The following is a 20,969-nucleotide window of genomic DNA, read 5'->3' as shown; positions in this document are numbered from 1 at the left end:
TGAATGATCGTGATCGGAGATCTCATTTGGTGAAATCAAATCATAAAAAATCGACAGCAGAACTCACAGCTTTGTTTAATAATGAAAGTAAGAACATTTCTGCACACACACTGTGAGGAGAACTGAAGAGATTGGGACTAAACAGCTGAGTAGCCTTAAGAAAAACCACTGGGTTTCTGGGGTTGCTTCAGTTGCTCAGGCTGAGGTTCAGCAACATTATGTGCCCAAAGAATGAGGTCAGCTCACTACCTGAATATACTGAATGACCAGGTTTGTCCATCAGTGGATTTTTTTCTTCCCTGATCACACGGGCATATTCCAAGATGACAATATCAGGCTTCATCAGGCTCAAATAGTGAAAGAGTGGTTCAGGGAGCATCAGACATCATTTTCACACATGGATTGTCCACCACAGAGTCCAAACCTGAACCCCACTGAGAATCTTTGGGATGTGCTGGACAAGACTTTACGCAGCGGCCCGACTCTCCCAACATCAAGACCTTGGTGAAAAATGAATGCAACTCTGGACAGAAATAAACGTTTTGACGTTGCATAAGCTTATCAAAATGATGCCATGGTGAATACATGCCATAATCTAAAGGTGGTCCAATAAAATATTAGTCTATGACATTTTTTGTTTTTGGCCAAGCAGTGTATATTGTTGTTACATACACACTTCTAATTGTCTATATTTGTTATTATTGTTGTTATATTATCACTTTTATATATTGTAGTAGAATGTATATATTTTACACGCTTCTCATTTACTATTCGTATAATTCTCTATCGCTTAAATATATTTTCTATTCTTGAATATAAGCACCTGTAATATCAACAATTTCTCCCCAGGGATCAATGAAATATTTCTGATTCTGATTGGAGATCTTTGTTCTATGTAAAACCCACCCCTCGCTTTTTTCCTGTATGCATCTCACTTCTTGATCGAAATAAAATCCTAAAATAAGTAAATAAATAAATAAAAGCTAACACTTAAAAGAACCGTTTTTAGTGACGATGCAATGATAATATTATCTACCAATCAAACTAAAAGTGATTTTACATATGTAAGGGTGATGTATTAATGACACGTACTGCAAAGCACGATAGCTAACTAATCATAATCATCATCTGCTAGATACATATGAATTAATAGAAAGCATAAGATTGTATTTTATTTATTTATTTATTTATTTATTTTCATTTTAACTTCATTGTGCCCCTACTTCTGAAAATCAATCCTGTGCTCTTAAAACAATCTACTGGTCCACTGGTCATTTTGTGGGATTTCCCGACAAGAAAAATAGAGAATATCAGCACACGTATCTCCCTCAGTAGGCCTACAGCCTGAAGGACATGCTTGATGTGTGACAGTGTACTGTCAGTGCAGGTTAGACAGAGGACAGAGAGCTGGACAGACAGGCTGCAGGTCAGAGGAGCAGAAGGCAGCAGGTCAGCATTAGACCTCAGTGCAGTTTGCACAGTCAGTACCTCTTCCTCTCCGCACACCATGGACTTCAAATTCTGGTCCATTAGCCGGAGATCCTCCTCCAGCCCCCTCACTCGGCTGCAGGGGTTAGTCCAGGAGGTCGGGGGTGAGGGGGGCAGTGGGCAGAGCAGCCAGAAAACAATAACACACAATACAGGTGGTGCTGGTGTACTCAGGCATAAAAACACACAGAGGGAGAACACAAAACACACATCCTGGAGCCAGATGCATAAAACTCAGTGGAGATTCACGACTAAAAGTGTGTGTACGCACAAAGACAGAAGTATGTATGTGCAGTCTTTTTGTCAGATTTAAAAAGCTGTGTATTCTGTGATTCTGTTTAATAAATCTCACTCAGTCACTGTGGAAACAAGCTTCATTCCCACTCCTACTCCAATATACAGACATAGGAACGCAATTAAATATGTTTGTGTATCAAGATTTGTGCCAGTTTCTCCGTCATTGGACCTGTCACTGAGAAAGATGGCAAAGATCAAAAAGTGCAGTTTAACCAACTGTGTTTCATTGGCGACATTCTCCAGCAGCATCTGAATAACTGTTATTTCACACCACCATTACAAACAGCTCTGGCTAATTATAAAACCCATTCCACTGGTTCAGATATCATTCATGATCATGAACAGGGAAGTAATGGTTCTGAATTAAAGGTGCAGCGTGTAAGATTTATGGGGATTAATTGAAATAACATGGCAGCAACTTAGAGAGTGAGGCAGTGTAGGGTTATGTGCTGGATCTGTTTGTGGGTTACCTGACTTGTTATCAGGGTTAAGCTGATGGCTTTTCTAACCACTCCAGCTCAGTCTGTGTGGACTGCAACCAGAAGCTACAACCTGTTACCATTTTACAAATTACATGTGGACACAAAATTGATGTAGTATAGTATATGTAGTATATGACTGAATAAAAAGTTATCAACTATATGTTTACTTTTGTCTGCCACGTTTCTGTGTATAAGACATCAACAGATAACAGTTCAGCAACTTGTGTAACAATATTTTCTCTGGCTTTCCAACTTACTTACTTACCAACTTGGGGGGGGGGGGGGGGGGGGTTCACACAAATGTTCTGATTTGGGGACTTATTTTTCTGATTATTCCTACACCAAATGAACATAGGATTACTCTGGTTAAAAAAAAATAACTGTTAACTGTTATAATTGGCAACAACCTAAACAATGTTTTCCCATGTGGTTATCATCTGTCACTTTATATTTCACGTCCATCTTATCATTTCACCATAGCTGTCTTTTGAGAACTGTGCGTACAACTGATCTGGGGTCTGTGTGAGGTGTGCACAGTCTCACCGCACATTCTTCTTTTATAAATAGCAGTTCATGTGTGGGAAGACGTGTAAGTATAGTATTTGTGCATACACAATATTTATACATCTGGCCCCGGGTCTCTATGTGATTAGTGCACTTGTTAAAATAAATCAACAACATAAATAATTGATTAATCGTTTAGGTCATTTATAAAACAAAAATGATTAAAAAAAAAAAAAAATAAGAAGAAAAGGTTCCATCTTCTCTTTACAGCCCAAAGGATTAATCAATTTATTGAAAAAAGAATCAGTAGACTAATCAACAATGATCATTAGTTGTTAAGAGAATCATTATGAGTCATGCAACACTGCTGTCAATATACAGTAATACTTACAGGATGACATTATTGTGAAGGAAGAAATTCATCATTGACAAGTGAATGTGTAAGATCACATGTTGTCATAGTAGTGATCACATGACCTTTACTATGACAACATGAATAATGTATGGTGGCTCTTGTGTCAGTGTGAGTTTTCATGGTGCAGGTGTTGACTTACGCCTCGGCCACCTCAGCACGCTCCTCTGAGCGCTCCAGATCGCCCTCCAGGATCACCAGTTTACGTGCAACCTGCACACATTCAGCACAAAGTTAACACACGGACTCGTCCGCACTGACACTGCAATTATCTGTTCGTACTCTGGGAGCAAGATGACGTGTTATTACACTGACACTACCACTGTGATCACATTCTTTACCTACTGTACTGATTGTGTAGAGTATGGGCTGTACTCAGAAATGGGACAAAAGGATTTTAAAGGAACACTTCACTTCAAACTCAGAAATACATATTTTTCCCAGGCCTGTAGTGCTGTTTATCCATCTAGATTTTTTTGGTGTGAGTTGCACAGACATCTGCCTTCTTTTCAATATAATGGAACTAAATAGCACTCAGCTTGTGGTGCTCAAATCACCAAAATAATACATTTGAAAAATTCATAGACCAGTGTCTCTTTCCAGAAATAATGATCCAGTTACTCATGATAATCCACAGACCTTGTTGTGAGCAATTTTATGTAGGAACTACTTTCTTTCTGCAGTAGAATCTACCTGAACTAATTTAGAATCTACCAGAATTACTTTCTTATCTACTAAATAAAAGTAGTTCCTACATGTAACTGCTCACAACAACTTCTGTGGATTATCTACAGTAATCGGTTCCATGATTCCCGGTAAAAGATGATGATTTTGAATTTATCAAATGTTGAGTGCCATTTAGTCCTATTATATTTAAGAGAGGGCAGACATCTCTTCGGCAAATTTCTCCAAACTCTGCACCTTTCATCAAAACAATCTAGATGGATAAACAGCACTGCAGGCCAGGGGAAAAATATGTATTTATGATTTTGGGGTGAACTGCCCTTTTTTAAGGTCTCAAGTAATGATGTCATACACTCATTATCCTCTTTTCACCAAACATGATGACATTCTAAAATCTTCAGTAGAGTAACAATAATATTATACAGAAAGTACAGTCTAGACCTGTTCTATATGGAAAATGCTCTGAGATAATGTCTGTTATGATTTGGTGCTACATAAATAAAACTGGATTGACTTTAGTTAATACAGTAAATTTACAGAATTAATTAAGGTTTGGTAAAATTAGTGTTTATTACATTCAAACAAATTTTATGTGGCGTGTTATTCCTGAACACACTTGTGGAGTAACATGTGTTAGTTTGTAATGTGGAACTGGGACACACCTTGTCTGTTGTATGCTTATAATTAGGGGTGTCCCGATCCGATATTGATATCGGATGTTGGTCCGATATCAGCCGATTTTATCGGACTGCATCTAAAATCTCCGATATAAGCGGTCTGATAAGCAGTCCATTTTCCTATCCAGCACTTCTATCCATAGGTGACTCTGGTTGCTGACTATTGTTCTCTGTTTGAGTAACATCACTTGATCAAGCCTTTTCTAACATTTCACACTACAAAATAAGTAATAAAAGTATGTATAATTCGTGCTGATATCGTATCGGCCAATACTCAAGGCTGCAATATCGGTATCGTATTGGAAGTGAAAAAGTTGTATCGGGACATCCCTCCTTATAATGTCATGCAAAGAGCATGAAAAAGCAGTGTTTTCCCACCTCTTCATATTTGCGGTCGGCCTCCTCAGCGATGTGTTTGGCCTCCTTCAGCTGCATCTCCTGGATCTCCATTTTCTCCTCGTCTTTTGTGGCTCTGTTCTCTATGACCTTCATTCCTCTGAAGAACAATCAGCAGTCAGTCACAAACTGTTTTATTTATGTCACTGTAACATCTACTCACAACAAAGTCATAATTTTTTGGGACTTTGAACTATGTTTAAGTGTTATACCGTTTTTAGTTGTCCCGAGTCTCAGTCTGTACAAACAATGAATAACATATCTTCACAACTGAATGGAACTATTCTAATGTCTCTGAAAACTACAGGACACAGAGTGTAAAGATCTGAGGTGGATGGACATGAGGCTCTTCACCTCTCACTCTCGTCTGCAGCTTTCTCAGCCTCCTCCAGCTTCTGCAGAGCTGTGGCCAGTCTCTCCTGAGCTCGGTCCAACTCCTCCTCCACCAGCTGGATACGCCTGTTCAGAGATGCCACCTCTGCCTCAGCCTGCAGACACACACACACACAAAACATTATGTAGATAAGAGCCTCGAGTTACATTATAGCCATAATGACAATGATAATTGCTTATATTGCAGAGGTCTATATGACAAACTACTTAAAAGAGATAATCAGTACAACAATTTCAGTTTTATTTGATCTCTTTAAACTCTTAAAGCATCAAAATTATACATTTTTTCTACATTCACACAGCAAACTTTATGCTCATTGCAGACTTAGTACTTTGACTGCTGATAAATAAGCCCCCAGTCTACTCCAGTCTATCAACACATCAATTCAGCAACGTAATTCCTGCAACTGGATAACATTGTTCCACTGAAACAGAGATCACACTGATAGTGATTAAGAGCTACTATATTATGTGAAGTAAAGGTTTGGCTCATTGCAAAATATGAGAGAGTGAACGAAACAAGCAAAAGAGAAGAAAAATAGCAGTAAAAACAACAGGCAGCCAGAGCTTTTGATCCTACTGCTGAAGAGTAGGAAAAGGAAAAGATTTAACCAAAAAGGAAGAGTCATTCCAGAAGCACACACACACACACACACACACACACGCATATCCTACATCTTCACAGTCTACAGATTATTAGGCTTTTTCAGTTTTGTGTCTGTGATGTCACTCTCATAACTGTACACTGAAATATATTGTAGGGATGCACATTATGGATTCTTTCCCACTGATACAATAACTAATAATTAGGAATACACAATATGGATTTTTTCAGCCATAATGATAACTGATAATTACATGTTTCTCATGGTCGATACTGATAATTTCACATTTTTGTATTTTAAAAAGAAGTTGATGTAACCTGTAGTTTAGAAAAGCTCAGATGTAGTGAGCACAGATGGATAATTTAATATTTCATAGCTCTGATAAAATCCTATTACTGGATTATATTAGCTTTAGTCTGTGTCATGCTGGAGCTAGTAAAGGTTTGGCTAATTTCGGATACTTGATATACTGCTGGATTGATAATAATATAATTAATACCTCATGTTTTACTAGTTGACTTATAGTTTGTATTCTGCAGGTAACTAACTAAAGTTATCAAATAACTGCAGTGGAGTAAGAAGTAGACTACAATATTGGCTTCTTAAATGCAGTGGATTACTACAATAAAGTAGCATACAATGGAAATACTCAAGCACAAGTACCAAAATTGTACTTAGGCACAGTAACCTACTTCAGTAAATGTACCTAACCTAGATACTTTCCATCACTGCTTTAACGTTTCATTTCGACAAGAATGTTACTTATTGTATATTTTAGCGCTATTCTATCTAATAGTTGACCGTTTTTTATTTAGTTACTCTCAACCTCATGTGATTTTGATTAGTATGCTACTGACAGTAACTCCAGCGAGTCTACTGATGAACGTCCACGGTTGGAGGTGGCCTGTCGGTGTGTGAGTGTTACCCTCTCCCGGGCCTGCCTCTCGGTGTCGGCCTCCCTCTGCAGCAGCTCGGCGCGGTCCTCCGCCTCGTACGCGACCTGCTGCAGTGTTTGGATCTTCCTCCTCACAGAGTCTATGGATGTAAAAGTCGCCATGCTGTCAAGACTCTACTCGGCTGGCTTCTCCAAGGTGTCACCGTGTTTCCGTGGCAACGCAGGTAGGAAGCGACGCACATTTTTTCCGGTTACAATTTCAAAATAAAACGATTATTGAAGCCTCTTATTCTGAAATGACACCAAACTTGAATTCTAAGTATTTTCGCACGTAATAGGGGTCACGTTTTAATTAGTAATAATTTACTAACAGTCATTCCTATTTTCTAATTATTAATTTAATTATTAATTCGTGCTGACAAATAATGTGGCCTCAAATTAATAGTGACCTACAATCAGTGGTGGACAAAGTACTCAACCCCAGTACTTGAGTGAAAGTATAGATACTCCTGGTCAAATATTACTCAGCTACAAGTGAAAGTTGATCAGTCAAAATTTTACTTGAGTTGAAAGTACTAGAGTACTTGCTTTTAAAAATACTTAAGTATTCAAAAGTACATGTTTTTAAAAATACTTAAGTATTCAAAAGTACAAATTACAAAGTACATTTTCTAATATCAATACATGCTGTATTGTTTTCATGATGCATTTACAGAAGCTTGTAACTCTCTGAAACCATCTAATGATGCACTGATGCTTGTAGAACCACTCTGCTACACAAAGCCTATAGAAACACCTATAAAAACTTCAGCATAGAAATACAATCAAAAACTAAAAGGACAGCTGTTGTCATTTTCTGATGTAACTGTATTAAAATCACATCATAAAATTAGATTGAAGCCAACTGTAAGGAGTTCTCCAAGTTAAATAACTGATATTTCTTTCTGTCTTCAGAGACAGTATATACATGAATTATGTGGTATTTTTCACCCCAGTAAAAACAATCCCACTTTAAAAGCTACCTGGAATAATGAATAATTCTAATAACATCTTGAGATTTAATTTTGTCTTTCTCCTGCCGTCACCATTACTGCTTTTTGTTTGAATGACAGAGGGAGAGCATGCTTGTTCTTGTTAGTGCGCCTGGACGTATTTCTGCTTTTACATCAGTCCCATTTGGGAGGAGCGACTGTGATTGGTTTGTTTCTGTGAGGAACACAGCATGTGACCAGTTGCATTTTAGTAAAGAAAAAACAGCAACAGCTGACTTCAACTATGTGCTCAGTCAAAAAGTAACAACAATCTTCCCAGAACTGTAGTGGAGTCATAGTACAATATTTGTCTTTGAAATGTAGTGGAGTGAAAGTAATAAGTTTCCAAAAAAAAAATACTCAAGTAAAGTACAGATACTCAAAAAATGTACTTAAGTACAGTACTCAAGTAAATGTACTTCACTACTGTCCACCACTGCCTCCAATTACAGCTGACCAATATTATTGGTCCAATATCGGCAAAAAATGTGGGTTATGTATATATTTTTTATTTTCTATATTATATTGTGTATAAAGAATATCAGTTGATATATACCAATATCCATATTGGCATCTGCCCCAAAAATATAGGATCAGAGGTGCTCTACCTCAGTTTCTACCCTCAACTCAATCATTACTTCCAATCTGTGAAGAATTACGAGAAAAACCCTGTCAGCAGTAGTTTTCTTAGTTTATTTATTGAATATGTAAATTTTAAAAAGTATTGTATTCTATGTCTGCACCGGAAGAGAGATCAGATTAAATTATAAATTATTCCTGTTGCCTGGAATTTTATATTGTGAGAGAGAAAAAGAACAAGAACATAATCTGTGACTGTCTTGCAATCCCAACAACTAATGTACAAAAACCTCCACATAAATTAAGATAAACTTTAAAATGTATTGATCCCACACTGGGGTTATTCACTAATGGCACCCTATTCTGAATTTGGTATTACTGTATAATATGTATGTATGTATATATATGTATATATATATATATATATATATATATATATATATATATATATATATATATATATATATATATATATATATATATACATATATAAATATATATATATATATATACACACACATATATATATATATATATATATATATATATACATACATATATGTGTAATATAGGTTTCTGCAAATTTAGGTAATAAATATGAATGATTTCTAGATAAAATTAATATTATATTTCCTATTCATAAATGTAATAAAATAAATAAATGTAAAATAAGGGTGGTTATGGGTTTATGTAGGTAGTTTAAATGTGTGCTTTGGTTCACCACTAAAAACCACAAGAGGTCATCATCCCCTCAGTGTCCATGAGTCCGTCCAACCCCTCTCTCAGCACACAACTCTGACTTGTATTATTATCATGTACTTTAAACTCACTGCTGGACCAGTTCTTTCTGTTTTTACATGCTCCTAACAGTGGGATGTAATCTGTGACAGAAAACACTGATAATACATGGTGCTCTGCACTTTCATGCATGCATTGTAACTTCAACTGTAGGATGTACACATGCATCGCTGTTAAACATATAGAAAGTTTGAACCTTACTTATTAGGTATGCTTAATCACAAAGACAGGTCTGTGATTCTGTTTGTATGAAGGCTTCATGGCTTTAAATGGCTTTAAATATTAATTTGGCTCAGGATAACATTTTATAAAGTTCATATATTTATTACCAAACTTATTTAACTCAGTTACATTTCCTGTAGGACTATAAAGATGAACAATTTCTGAAAATGATTTAAATCATGTCAGGTTAAATATATTATAATGTTCTACATTTAAACTCACATATCAATAACTACATAAGGCAGCCATTTAAAGACAGTGCTGATTATAAATGTCATTGACCTCTCCAGTAACTGGTTTTCCTGTCATATCTCCTGCTGCAGGCTCCAATCTAATGTGTTGGTGAAAAGAACTGAGGCAGAGATGTTCATGTTGGAGTGAACGGCACCTACAGTAGCAGACTCTTGTAAGCATAAACAAATTCATTCTTTGGCCAAATTCTTTTCCATCTTTGGTAATATCACAGTAAGAGCACACACAGGACAGTCCCACTCCTCTCAGGACAAATACAGAGAGTCCTCATTCTTTCCTGCATCGTTCAGATATTTGACACTATAATTGGTTATAAATGCTATGTCTCATATAGTAACCTGAATAAATGACATTCCTGACCCTGGTCTTTAAAACACATGTATATGGGTACAGGCCAAGACGCAATGTACAGTACCCATAGAAAGTTTGTGAACCTTTGAAAATTGTCTCTATTTCTGCTTAAATGTGACCTAAATGTGATCCCATCTTCAATTAAGTACTAATACTTTACAAACAAACATTAAAAAAAAAATAATAATTTCATAAATTATCCATCATTAAATGTCAGTGTTGGAAAAGCATGTAGACCTGTAGTATCAGTTCATTTAAAGGGGGAATGCAATGGCACTTAAGTGATCCATGCCCTACTGAAAGAATATAAACCTGGTCCCTTAATTTTAAAAGCTCTTTTTGCACATTCAACTAGTATCACCAGGGAACCTCAGAAATGATAGTTTTACTGTTTCTCTAAAGTGGGGGCATGGTACACTGACTATGAATAAGAACCTTATAAGAGGGTATTTCAAAAAGTTTTAACTATCCCTTTAAAGGGAAGGTTCACCCCAAGATAAAAAAAAATAGTTTTGTGGACATCAGCTGTAGAGATGTCTGTCCTCTCTCTGATATAATGGAACTAGATGGCACTAGCCCTGCAAAAATCCATGTCCAAAATTCAGCACCAATGTCTCTTTCCAAAAATCATGACCCTGTTACTCAAGATAATCCACTGACCTTGTGATGAGCAGTTTTACATAGGAACCACTTACTTTCTAAGGTAGTTCCGGTAGATTCTACGGCACTCTACATGAAACTGCTCATCACATGGTGTGTGGATAATTTTGAGCAACTGGGTATCAATTTTTTGAAAGAGACACTAGTTTTGATTTTTTCAAATGTATTTTTTCTGATGCTTGAGCACCAGAAGCCAAGTTTCATCTAGCCCCATTATATTGAAGAGAAGACAGATATCTTTATGGCAAATATCAAATCTATGACTCACACCAAAACTATCAAGATGGATAAACAGCACTACATGCCAAGGGGAAACTATGTATTTTTGATTTAGGAGTGAACTGTCCCTTTAAGAAGGAAAAATCCCCATGCAGAGTTCTTCTTAACTTCTACAGAGGTGCAATAGAAAACCATCCTGACTGGAAACATCACAAATTGACATCAGTGATATCGGGGAGGTGAGGTGAATTGAAAGACGATATCCACCCAACCCTCAACCTGTTCACCCTGCTGCTGTCTGGAAAGAGATATAGAAGTATCCACTGTGGTACCACCAGACTGAAGAGCAGCTTCTTCACTCAGACTGTGAGACTGCTGAATTCATCCTCAACTTTCCTCCATGTTAATTAATTTGTTTTATTTTCATTTCTATGATGTATTATTTGTTCATTCTATCTGCTGTGTATCATTTTTGTATAATATATATTTGTTATATAATCCTGTGTTGTAAAGTGATAAATAAATCGTTGTATTTTGATATATATACAATAGAGCAATATTCTTTTACTAACCAGTACTTTTATCTTAGTTTTCCAGAAAGCACCAGAGTTGGCAGATTGGTTTGATGTTTTCCAGCTCAACAATTGCTCAAAATATGCACAAGTTGATGAAAAAAAAACTACCCAGATATTATTTATAGTTAACAATACAAAAAAGTTCATAAAGAATAGTAATATTATTGTGGTTAATTTAGTTGACTGCAAACAAGCAATCTGATGCCTTCAAAAAGGCAAATCTAAAAATAAATAAAAATATTAATAGAATTTTTTTAAACACACTACAACTTATGGTATACCAGCCTGAATTCTGTCCATCCCCCCAAGCCCATTTCAACCTGCACAATGGCAACCCAAAACAGCCCAACTGGGCAGAAAATGGCCCAATCTGGCAACACTGGAGGGGTCCCACATGAATGTTGGTGCTGCAGCCCGAGGAGCAGCAGCATCTGTACAGGACTCAGAAACCAGATCCTCTGGGCCAGGCTCTCTGATTGGTTAGAATAGATGGCATTTGCCTCGAGGTGCTGACAAGCTTTATGATATGTTGGTAGAATCTGATACTGCTCATGACAGATCTGCTCGGCAGTAACGTTAACATTAGAATGTTGTAATTATTGGACATGTCTGAGTGCAGTGATGGCCGTGTGAAGTTGACTGACAGTAACAAACTGCTCTGTACATATTTAAAACACAGGAACAGCTAAGACTTAACACTGCTGCTTTATAGCACTAGTAATGGTCTAAATTTACAACTGTGCAGTAACACAAGTTGCTGCTTCTCCTTGCAACATTCTGAATCAAACGGTCTGAGCAATGATATATGAAGCATTTCAGAATAAGAGCATGTGTAGTCAACAATATGACACCTGTGTGATTGTGTGAGGGATCAGATGTGACCGCACTGAGTACAATAGGTTAAAGTGCTCTTAATATAGCTGCCTCTCTGCAGTAATGTGACCCCTGGCATCAGCTCCTTTCACTCACATCTGCAGCCTTCTTCTCCGCCTGCTCCAGCTTCTCCTGGGCATCCTTCAGCGACTCTGAGTATTTGTCCAACTCATCCTCCACTCCCTTCAGCTTCTTCTGCAGACCCAGCAGCTCCTCCTCCAGCTACAGGACACACACACAACAGAGGGACACAATGTGTCAGAATGCTGTTTTTGACAAGTACATCCCAAAAGAAAACTCAAATAGTGAAGAGGAAGAAAACTGGAACTCTTTTGCACCACTTGCAGCTTGTCCTGTGGTTAGTGCAAGGTATCTCAACAAACCCTGTCTCCCTCAAAATAAATGTATATACTGCTGATTCATTTTACCAAAGACATTTTGGAATAAGTGAATGGAGGAGAAGAAGATCAGGGTGGATTTGGAGTGTATTATGATATTAGGTTTTCTGATACTGTAGCAGGGTGATTCCATCTGTCATCTTTTCAAAACGTTTTTCAAATGGAAAAGTAGTAACATAGGTTACAGTGCTTTTGGTTCAACATTAAAAACTTCAAAATCTGTTCTCATGCTTCAAGTCAGCATTGTCCTTTTCAGTATTCAGCCATCTTTCACATTCATCTTGCCCAATCTTAGCATGAGTTCAAATTATTTACATATGAACGTATTTTTTAGAAGAGTGTTGCTCAACTAACCAGATTCCCCTGAAATCTGCTGAGAAAATTCAGCGTTCACAGGATTCCTTCTGGTTGCTTGACAACCTTTCCTCAATCACCAAAATCAGGCAAGTGAGGTTTGAGGGCCTGTCTTATAAAACAATTTGTCTCCTCCTGGCCTAGTGCCCTCATAGACTTAACAGTAGGGATGTGCATGATTAGTCAACTATATGATTAAACGTCCCCACCCTCTCTAGTCGGCACCAGAAATACTAGTCGTTTAAACTATTTATCAATATTTCATTCATGCACAGTGCCAGTTATCTGTTGCCTCTAAGATGTTATGCAGTTGCCTGCCACTAGTTGGGGCAGCGACCCCATCAGACAGCAGCCCCTCTTGACTTATGCCATAAGTGCCTGATGACCCAGACAACCCGGATGTTTATATCAGCAAAGTTAGACAGATGACAGCTTGTAAAGCCAGCGTGGTTTGTCTGTGTTTTAATTTAGAAAATGTAAATAATGTTTAATGTAGATTGTGTTTGAATAAACTGGTGTAGAATCACTTGACTGGAGCAACATGTGGCCACATTAAGCACAGACATGGACATTAACCTGCAAGCAGAGCAGCTGCTAGCACTGCTAACATTAGCCACACTGTGTGTCAGTCTGGTAGCTACCATCAGCTCCAGGTTGTTTTTTGCCGGCCAATACTGTGATCCTCTCTGGTCTGAAAAGTTGAAGCATTTAGTGAGTTGTTGTCATGCTTTTTTGCACAGTGCAAAGTAGTGCACATGTCAGCAGCATTTAACATACGATTTGGCGATTGTAGACTGTGATTAACATCTCCAAATGACTCTTAATACGCACAGTGTTTTAACGTTATAAATGGTTAAATTCTGCTCAATCTGAATTGCTTTCTGAGTGTTTTCTTACTATAAGACTAGTCAACAAGCTAAATTAAATTTTGCATTTAATGGACAGGGAAATTAGTTGCCAGGAACATCCCTACTTAACAGCAGGCATATCACACGAATATGTGCAGTAACTTTTCTCCTGCTTGGTTCCTGCTTGTTTCATAGACTTTACATGGTTACATTTTGATAATGTTGGGGCCGCAGGCTGGGATTGAACCCACAGCTGCTGCAAAGGACTCACAGCCCTGGTACCAACTGAGCTATCAAGGCGCCCAAATGTTGTTGATTTTTAAATCTGTTCTTTTGGCTTGAGGAAAGTTTTAAAAGTATAAAATCCCCATGGATCACAAAGTTACAATAGACAGAGTCATAACTGAGCTTGTCTGCAGTTCATGGTTTACTGTTAACAGTTTTACAGATGTCTCTTTGATAATGGTAGCTTATGAAGAAAATCATTTTAGGGATTTTTTGCTGCAATAATGTGAGCGGCCACTTGGAAAAACTGTCAGGCTGAGCAGCAACACCATGTATAGGTTCTACTATACATCTGCACGATAAACACTTTTCCTTACTGCATCACAAAACATATCAATCTAACAAGCGGCGATGCTGAATGTTACTTGTTCATAATCAGATGAGCCTCCATTTTGGAATCAGCTTTTATTATCCAATGAGTCATTTCCAAAGATTGTTGCCATTTGCAACAACAGCTTCAAGGACTATAAAAAGCCAATTGTAAATGACAGTGATGTGGCCCCACCACAATGTCCCCAGGACAAATGTCCGTTCTATATCACTCCTGACAGTGTCTCCTAGCCTGTAGCCTTGTAAGGCCTCTCAGTCACAAATAGCCTGGGACAGTCCTGATCCTACAGTCCACAATGTGGCAACTCCCAACCCAACAGCCTTGACTGTCTTTCTGTGAAGACCAACAATTCAGAGAAGGTGGGGGTCTTTAAATAGACATGCCAGTATTCAATGCTCATAGGCAGGGAGGGGTGATTGTGCAGGCATTGTCATAGCACAGGTCCTCTGGGAACAATGCTGTGTGGACAGGTGCTGTGTTGAAAGGTGCTGTCTATTCTTTGATTGCTACCTGGTCTTGTCAGTTACACTGTGGAGACTCAGGAGAGACTGCAAGTCATCCATAAAGGAATATCACCATTTTCTTTAGCTGAAGCAATGAATCGTAGCTCATTTCTCACTTCGCAGCTATCTTTTTATCAGTGGTTCTTCACAGTATCAACGACAGGTGGCACTATTAAAGGGATAGTTTACACAAAAACGAAAATTCAGTAATTTTCTACTCACCTTCATGAAGGTCGGGTTTAGTTTGGAAGTGGAAGTGCATGGTGACCAATTTTCAAAAACAACAAAAAACACATAAAATGCCTCCATACTGCTGATCTGGTGTAATCCAAGTCTCCTAAAGTCCCAACACGCCAAGTTGACTTGAAAGACGTCATTTACATCATATTTTTAGCCTCAATCTTCACTGTAGATCCTTAGCTTGGAGCCACAATCACATGTGCATACACACCGTTTAAACTGGGTGTGTGTGGTGTGGCAGTGTGCGAACGTCATGTCTGGACTTGGATTATCCCAGACGAGCAGTATGGTGGTATTTTATGAGATATTTTCCATTTGAAAACTGGTCATCATTCACTTCCATTGTTTGGGAGATTCTGCAACACTGTTTTTCCTGTGAAACTCCAGCAGTGTTTTGTGGACTAAAACAAACCCGACCTTCAATCAGCATGAGGGTGAGAGATAATGACTGAATTTTCATTTTTGGGTGAACTATCCCTTTGAGAGGCTAGTCATAACAATATGATGCTGAGGCTGTATATAAATTACTTGACTTGTTGATTTTTTTGTATGCAATAGCCAACACAGCACTACATAGCACTTTTTTTTTTTTTTTTAGCAGTTTTAGCTTTTCATGTTTTATTCCATGCTGAATCACATATTGTGATATGATGTGACAAATTACAGCAAGAGATAGTCTAAAACTAACTCAGACTTGAAAACAGCTTCATCAGACTATCTTTTTTCTTTTGTCATGTATTTATTTTTTTATTTTAAAACTGAATAAATTCAGTGCAAACATTGACTCTGGCAGTTTTGCCCTTTCAATTTGTCTTGATCTAATAGACAATTCATGATGACGTTTGAATTCATTTTCACAGACTACTACTACAGATACAGCCCTCCAATGGTTCCCTTCTCTGATGGACAGTTTTATGTTTCTTTGAGTAACTCTGTGTCCTGTGTACATTCATTCATCATTTACTCTGTAAGACATGGTGCACTGCAAGGTTCCATATTAGACCTCATCTTTTTTTCAGTAAACATGCTTCCACTGGGTCACATTATATATAAACTTATTTGTTACACAGATGATCCACAGTTATTTAGTTCTAGATGTCACAAATTATCTCAGTGGAATGACGATAAATCTGAAGCTGTTTTACTAAAACCATGCTGTTTGACCAGAGTGATAACTTTGATTGTCACTTCTGTTCTGTCATCATTTACCAGTTCTGAAAAAAACATTTCGCCATGCATACATTAGATTTATCACCTCTAATTACTGTTTAGATTACTGTGTCACAGTTTCATCTCTTTCCCTCCTTCACTCAGTTCACAATTAGATTTCTGAGCTTGATGCCAATATAGAAATCTGAGACTTTATGAAAATATGATGACAATATATTGGCAAACGTATATGTTTTTTACATTCACAAAACATAAAAAAATTGGATAAAAGTTTGCTTACAGTTTGGTCCTAGGAGCACCTTAGGGGTTATGGTGCTGACCATGAGCCCAGCTCACATCTGGACAGGGGCTGTCCACAATCAAATAAAGCCATAATGCTCAGAGAAATAAATTGTTTAACATTTTTTTAAACAAGTATTATGACCAGCCCATCTAGTGGCACAAAATGGGCATTTTTTGTGTAAAATAAACTTCTCAGTACTCTTTCGTGGACAAATTTTGTAATGGACACACTGTCTCTAATTACCTCAAAAATATCTTTAATATTTCTGTGCTGCAGCTCTTTACATACATATTGGCAGTTATATATACTGAAATGATATACTATTGAAATCTAATATATATAGATGGACAACATGACAGCTCCTCAAAAGTGAAGCCAAAACATCTGAGGAGCCCCCTGGTGGCTGGCTTCAGTATAAATCCTAAACCCCACCCCATCCATTTTAGCAGATAGTACATCAGCCAAATTAAAACATCAAAGTACACGTCAAATACATTTTTCTCTAACATGATTTATGTCATTTTATGTAACCCTGACAATGCTGAGGTTTATTTTGCTTTTTTCTGATCAGTTTGGTTTTAATTAGTTATTTCATGCTCTAAAAGGGGTTTTCAAATCACTGCTTTGCCCGCCGCTGAGTCGACTGGCTGCGTTGTAGGGACCTCAATACAGCAGTTCCAACTCTGATCACCACCACACAGACTCTGGCTTAGGATGACACCACCAGTACAAGATGGCAGCACTTGAATTTGGGACTGCTGTGCCTAGTCCTACCCTACTGTGCTCTGACTGGCTGTGAGCATAAGTGTTATATAGAGAGGTGGAGTCAAGACCCTCCTGGTGGACCACCAGAATTTGAAAGATATTTTGCAAGTCAAAAAAATCGTAAAACTGTTTAAGTATAAGAATGTGAAGATATGTAATAGACTAGCTACTGAAGCTATGATGTGTGTGTTGGTCGGGGATGCAGTCACTCAAGCAATGGGTCTTGCTTGCTGTTTTTCGTCCAGGCTGATAAAAGCTACCCTGTCATGCCAGATAGTTTGTAACACAGAAGCATCTGGGAAGTCGTCTACAGAAACTGTTTGGAAAAAGGCAGGCACTTCCAAAAAGAACACTTGGCAGGTGATAGGACAAACCATCTGTATCTGTCACATCTAACATGGGCTAACTTCAACCAATCAGATCCACTCCCTGAACCAAAGCTGAAGCCGAATGGAAGAAGAGTGAAAACATCTTTTGCATTGATAAAAGCCTTCAGGGTTGTTCTTTGCTCTTCTGTCAATGAAGAAATACTCTCCCGTTCTGATATAACTGCTGCTATCACAGTATCTACACTAACCAATTCAGGAGCCGACATTGTTTGATCAAGAGATGTTGTTTTCATAGACACTTTTCGCTGTCAGCCACCTAAAACCATGTCCGTGGCTGCCAGTAGTCCCGCTGAGGATGCTGATTGGCTTGCACCGCCTCTGGCATGGATACAAATGGATAACTTGAAGCCTGGCAAGATGGATTCTTGTGTGGTCGTATGATCTCACAATCTCACAATCCAGCTGCCCGCAGGGTAAGATAAAAGCTACCAGGAGTTGCTGGATAAAACACTTACAGGAAGGTAACTTTACAAGTGACAGCCATGTTGGTGTTGGTGACATGTATTGTGAGAGATGAGAGATGCAATTCACTGTGCATTTTCAGGCAAAATTGAGCTAAACTATGACAAACCTATGGTAAATTGTGACTTTCTTGTCATGTAAAATTATCTTTTAAATTGACAAACTTCAAACAATTATTTGCCATTGACTGCTGTTCATATTTTAAGTTAAGTCCCCATGGGACACAGCAAAAGGGGCATGACTTCACCTCTCTACAATGCTGCAGGGATGATCATAACATTGTTCTGGTTTGCACCACAAAAAGACAATGGGATTTTTGATTATTTGAGATAATAACCTGTTTGGTGAACAAACGTTTATTATACTTAAACATTTTGTTCAGCAAGATAATCTTCATAAATTAACACCGCTTATATTTTTAAAGCATATATGCAATCACCAGAAGTAAAAAAAGCAAACATTTGGCTACAAACAAACTACATTACAGTCACATGACTTCATCATCTACACCTCTAAGTCACCAATGTTCAGCATGATGCTGTGACAACTTCTTGTTGGCAAACATCTTCTTTAGGACATGAAAAATCTTAAAAATTCTCAAATGGGATATTTACTGATGTATTTTTTGTTGTCAAACAAGCTTAGGCTTGTTTTGACCACAGACCTTATTTCAGTCATCTAATGAAAAACCCATTCAGAAAACCCACTGCCTCTTAGATGATGGAAGAGAAGTGCTAATATGCTAAGTCATTTCCAGATTGTAAGACTCAGTCCTGCAACACTCTATTGACATCTGGGAGAAATTTATCAAGAAAGTTAAGGTGGATAAATGAACCAAACACAGTACTCTCATACAGAAGACTGGCTTTTATGTACCGTGTGAAGCTAAATGTCACTGTTTTTTTAGATTTAGTCGACTTATTATTTTCAGTTTTCAGTTGCAGTTGTTTAGGTTTAAGCACAAAAACTACTTTGGTAGGTTTAGGAAAAGATCATGATTTATAGTTAAAATAGAACCTTTTCATTAGAAAGGCTTTCTGGCAATCACAACCACACGTCATTGAGGCAATGAGAACTAGCCAATTACAGCAATGTAGGTGGTTTCACGTGGAACAGTCTCAGGAATAAAATGTTCCAGAGTAGGGGGAGCCTCGAGTTTGCGAGATTGGAAAAGATAATCAACCAGATTAATGTAAAACACCTCTGTGAATGTACAGAGGCTTCAACCCAGAAGAAGGACAGGGTAAATCCTATAGCCCTGGGCTTATCTTAACCCTGTGTTAACCATGTGTGTATGAAAAGGGACTAAATTGTCCCAGGGTTAACTCTTAGCCCAGGGCTAAGGATAGCCCTGATTTAAGAATATGGATTGTGAAAAGCCCTTTAGAGACTCTGTAAAGACTCTTTGGATGAACGCTGACCACAATTGACACTACGAGCTCACAGTGAACGCTAAAGCAAAGCTGCAAAAAACAGGCCAGTCAGCACACTGACTGAGTGACGTCAGTCCACAGTAATATCTCTGGTCATACCAGACCAAGTAAGGCAAACTGCTGAAGCCTTTAATTGTTTATGGCTCAAAATAAGTAGAAGAATGTGGTCTTTCATCTTTCAAGAGTTACACAGTCTGGCTTTAATGATGCTGTTGATTTTGTGTGGTTGTTAACTCTGTTCCTCAGTTGATGGTGCCAAGATCCACATTGATTCCATCCATCATGCCTTTGAGAAAATGAAGCTGCTGCTCTCTATTCACTCTCAAACAAACTTCAAATACAAGCTTTATACACATTTATAAATACAAATTTTGTCTTATCTTTCTTTTATCTTGTCAGTAATCCAGTTTAAAAATATTTTCAAGGCCTACTTGTACATGTTTGTTCTTTTATATCTTGTTTTCCTGTCTCCATTTTATTGTATTTTCTCATGTGCTCTAAAATTATGGTTTTATTTTTCTGTATTTTAACTTGTGAAACACCCTGTAACTCTGGTTTTAAGTTCACTCTTTATGTTATTCCTGTTGGTTTATTTCATATCTGTGATATTTGATTTTGAAAAGTGATATGTTGTTTATTAGAAAAAAGAAAAATATCAAATACCTATATGTTTTGTTTAAAAAATGCCTGAGCAGAGACACTAAAAAACACTTGTCTCTAACTTGAGGCGACTGTTACGTGTGTACCTGTTTGCATTTGTCCTCTGCTCCCTTCTTGTCCCCTTCAGCCTGCTCTGCCCGGTCTATCGCGTTCTCCTTATCCAGCTTCAGCATCTGCATCTTCTTCTTGATGGCCTCCATGGTTCCTCAGGTGGTGTGGCGTCCAAACAGAGGGAGAAGTTATCCGGACAGAGACGGAGACAGAGACGGGTGTGTAGCGGGGACACAGGTGGACAGGAGCACGCGTGCGGCTTCTCTGAGCGGCTCGAGGAGAGCTCGAGGATGGACTAGCAGCTGCACGAGCCCCAGACGTTTTTTTTTCAGTGAGTGTCCGCGCGGGGACGTTGTCCATATTTAGACAGAGAGAGAGGACCAGTGTGTGTGTGTGTGTGTGTG

At 38.0% G+C, this 20,969-nt stretch overlaps 1 protein-coding gene across 4 annotated transcripts in view; it reads right to left on the bottom strand.

Moving 5' to 3' along the window:
* tpm2 (tropomyosin 2 (beta)) overlaps nt 1-20,878 on the bottom strand; it is a 43,643-nt gene extending 22,765 nt beyond the window's left edge. The window contains exons 1-6 of one of the 4 annotated variants that reach the window (XM_084745985.1): nt 20,601-20,878; nt 12,490-12,615; nt 5,295-5,428; nt 4,923-5,040; nt 3,326-3,396; nt 1,489-1,564 (exon numbers count right to left, since the gene is read on the bottom strand). In XM_084745985.1, coding sequence (XP_084602111.1) covers nt 1,489-1,564; nt 3,326-3,396; nt 4,923-5,040; nt 5,295-5,428; nt 12,490-12,615; nt 20,601-20,714 — 639 coding nt within the window. In that variant the 5' untranslated portion in view covers nt 20,715-20,878. The remainder of the gene's footprint in view (nt 1-1,488; nt 1,565-3,325; nt 3,397-4,922; nt 5,041-5,294; nt 5,429-12,489; nt 12,616-20,600) is intronic. The other 3 variants (XM_084745984.1, XM_084745983.1, XM_084745982.1) reach the window with 3 other exon arrangements.
* Between the last annotated feature and the right edge of the window lie 91 nt (nt 20,879-20,969).

The sequence above is a fragment of the Lutjanus erythropterus genome, chromosome 20 (assembly GCF_056507025.1).
Source record: "Lutjanus erythropterus isolate fLutEry1 chromosome 20, fLutEry1.hap2, whole genome shotgun sequence".
NCBI classification, from domain to species: Eukaryota; Metazoa; Chordata; class Actinopteri; order Lutjaniformes; family Lutjanidae; genus Lutjanus; species Lutjanus erythropterus.
The sequence above is the reverse complement of the archived record's forward strand: the minus strand, read 5'-3'. Positions and strand labels throughout refer to the sequence as shown.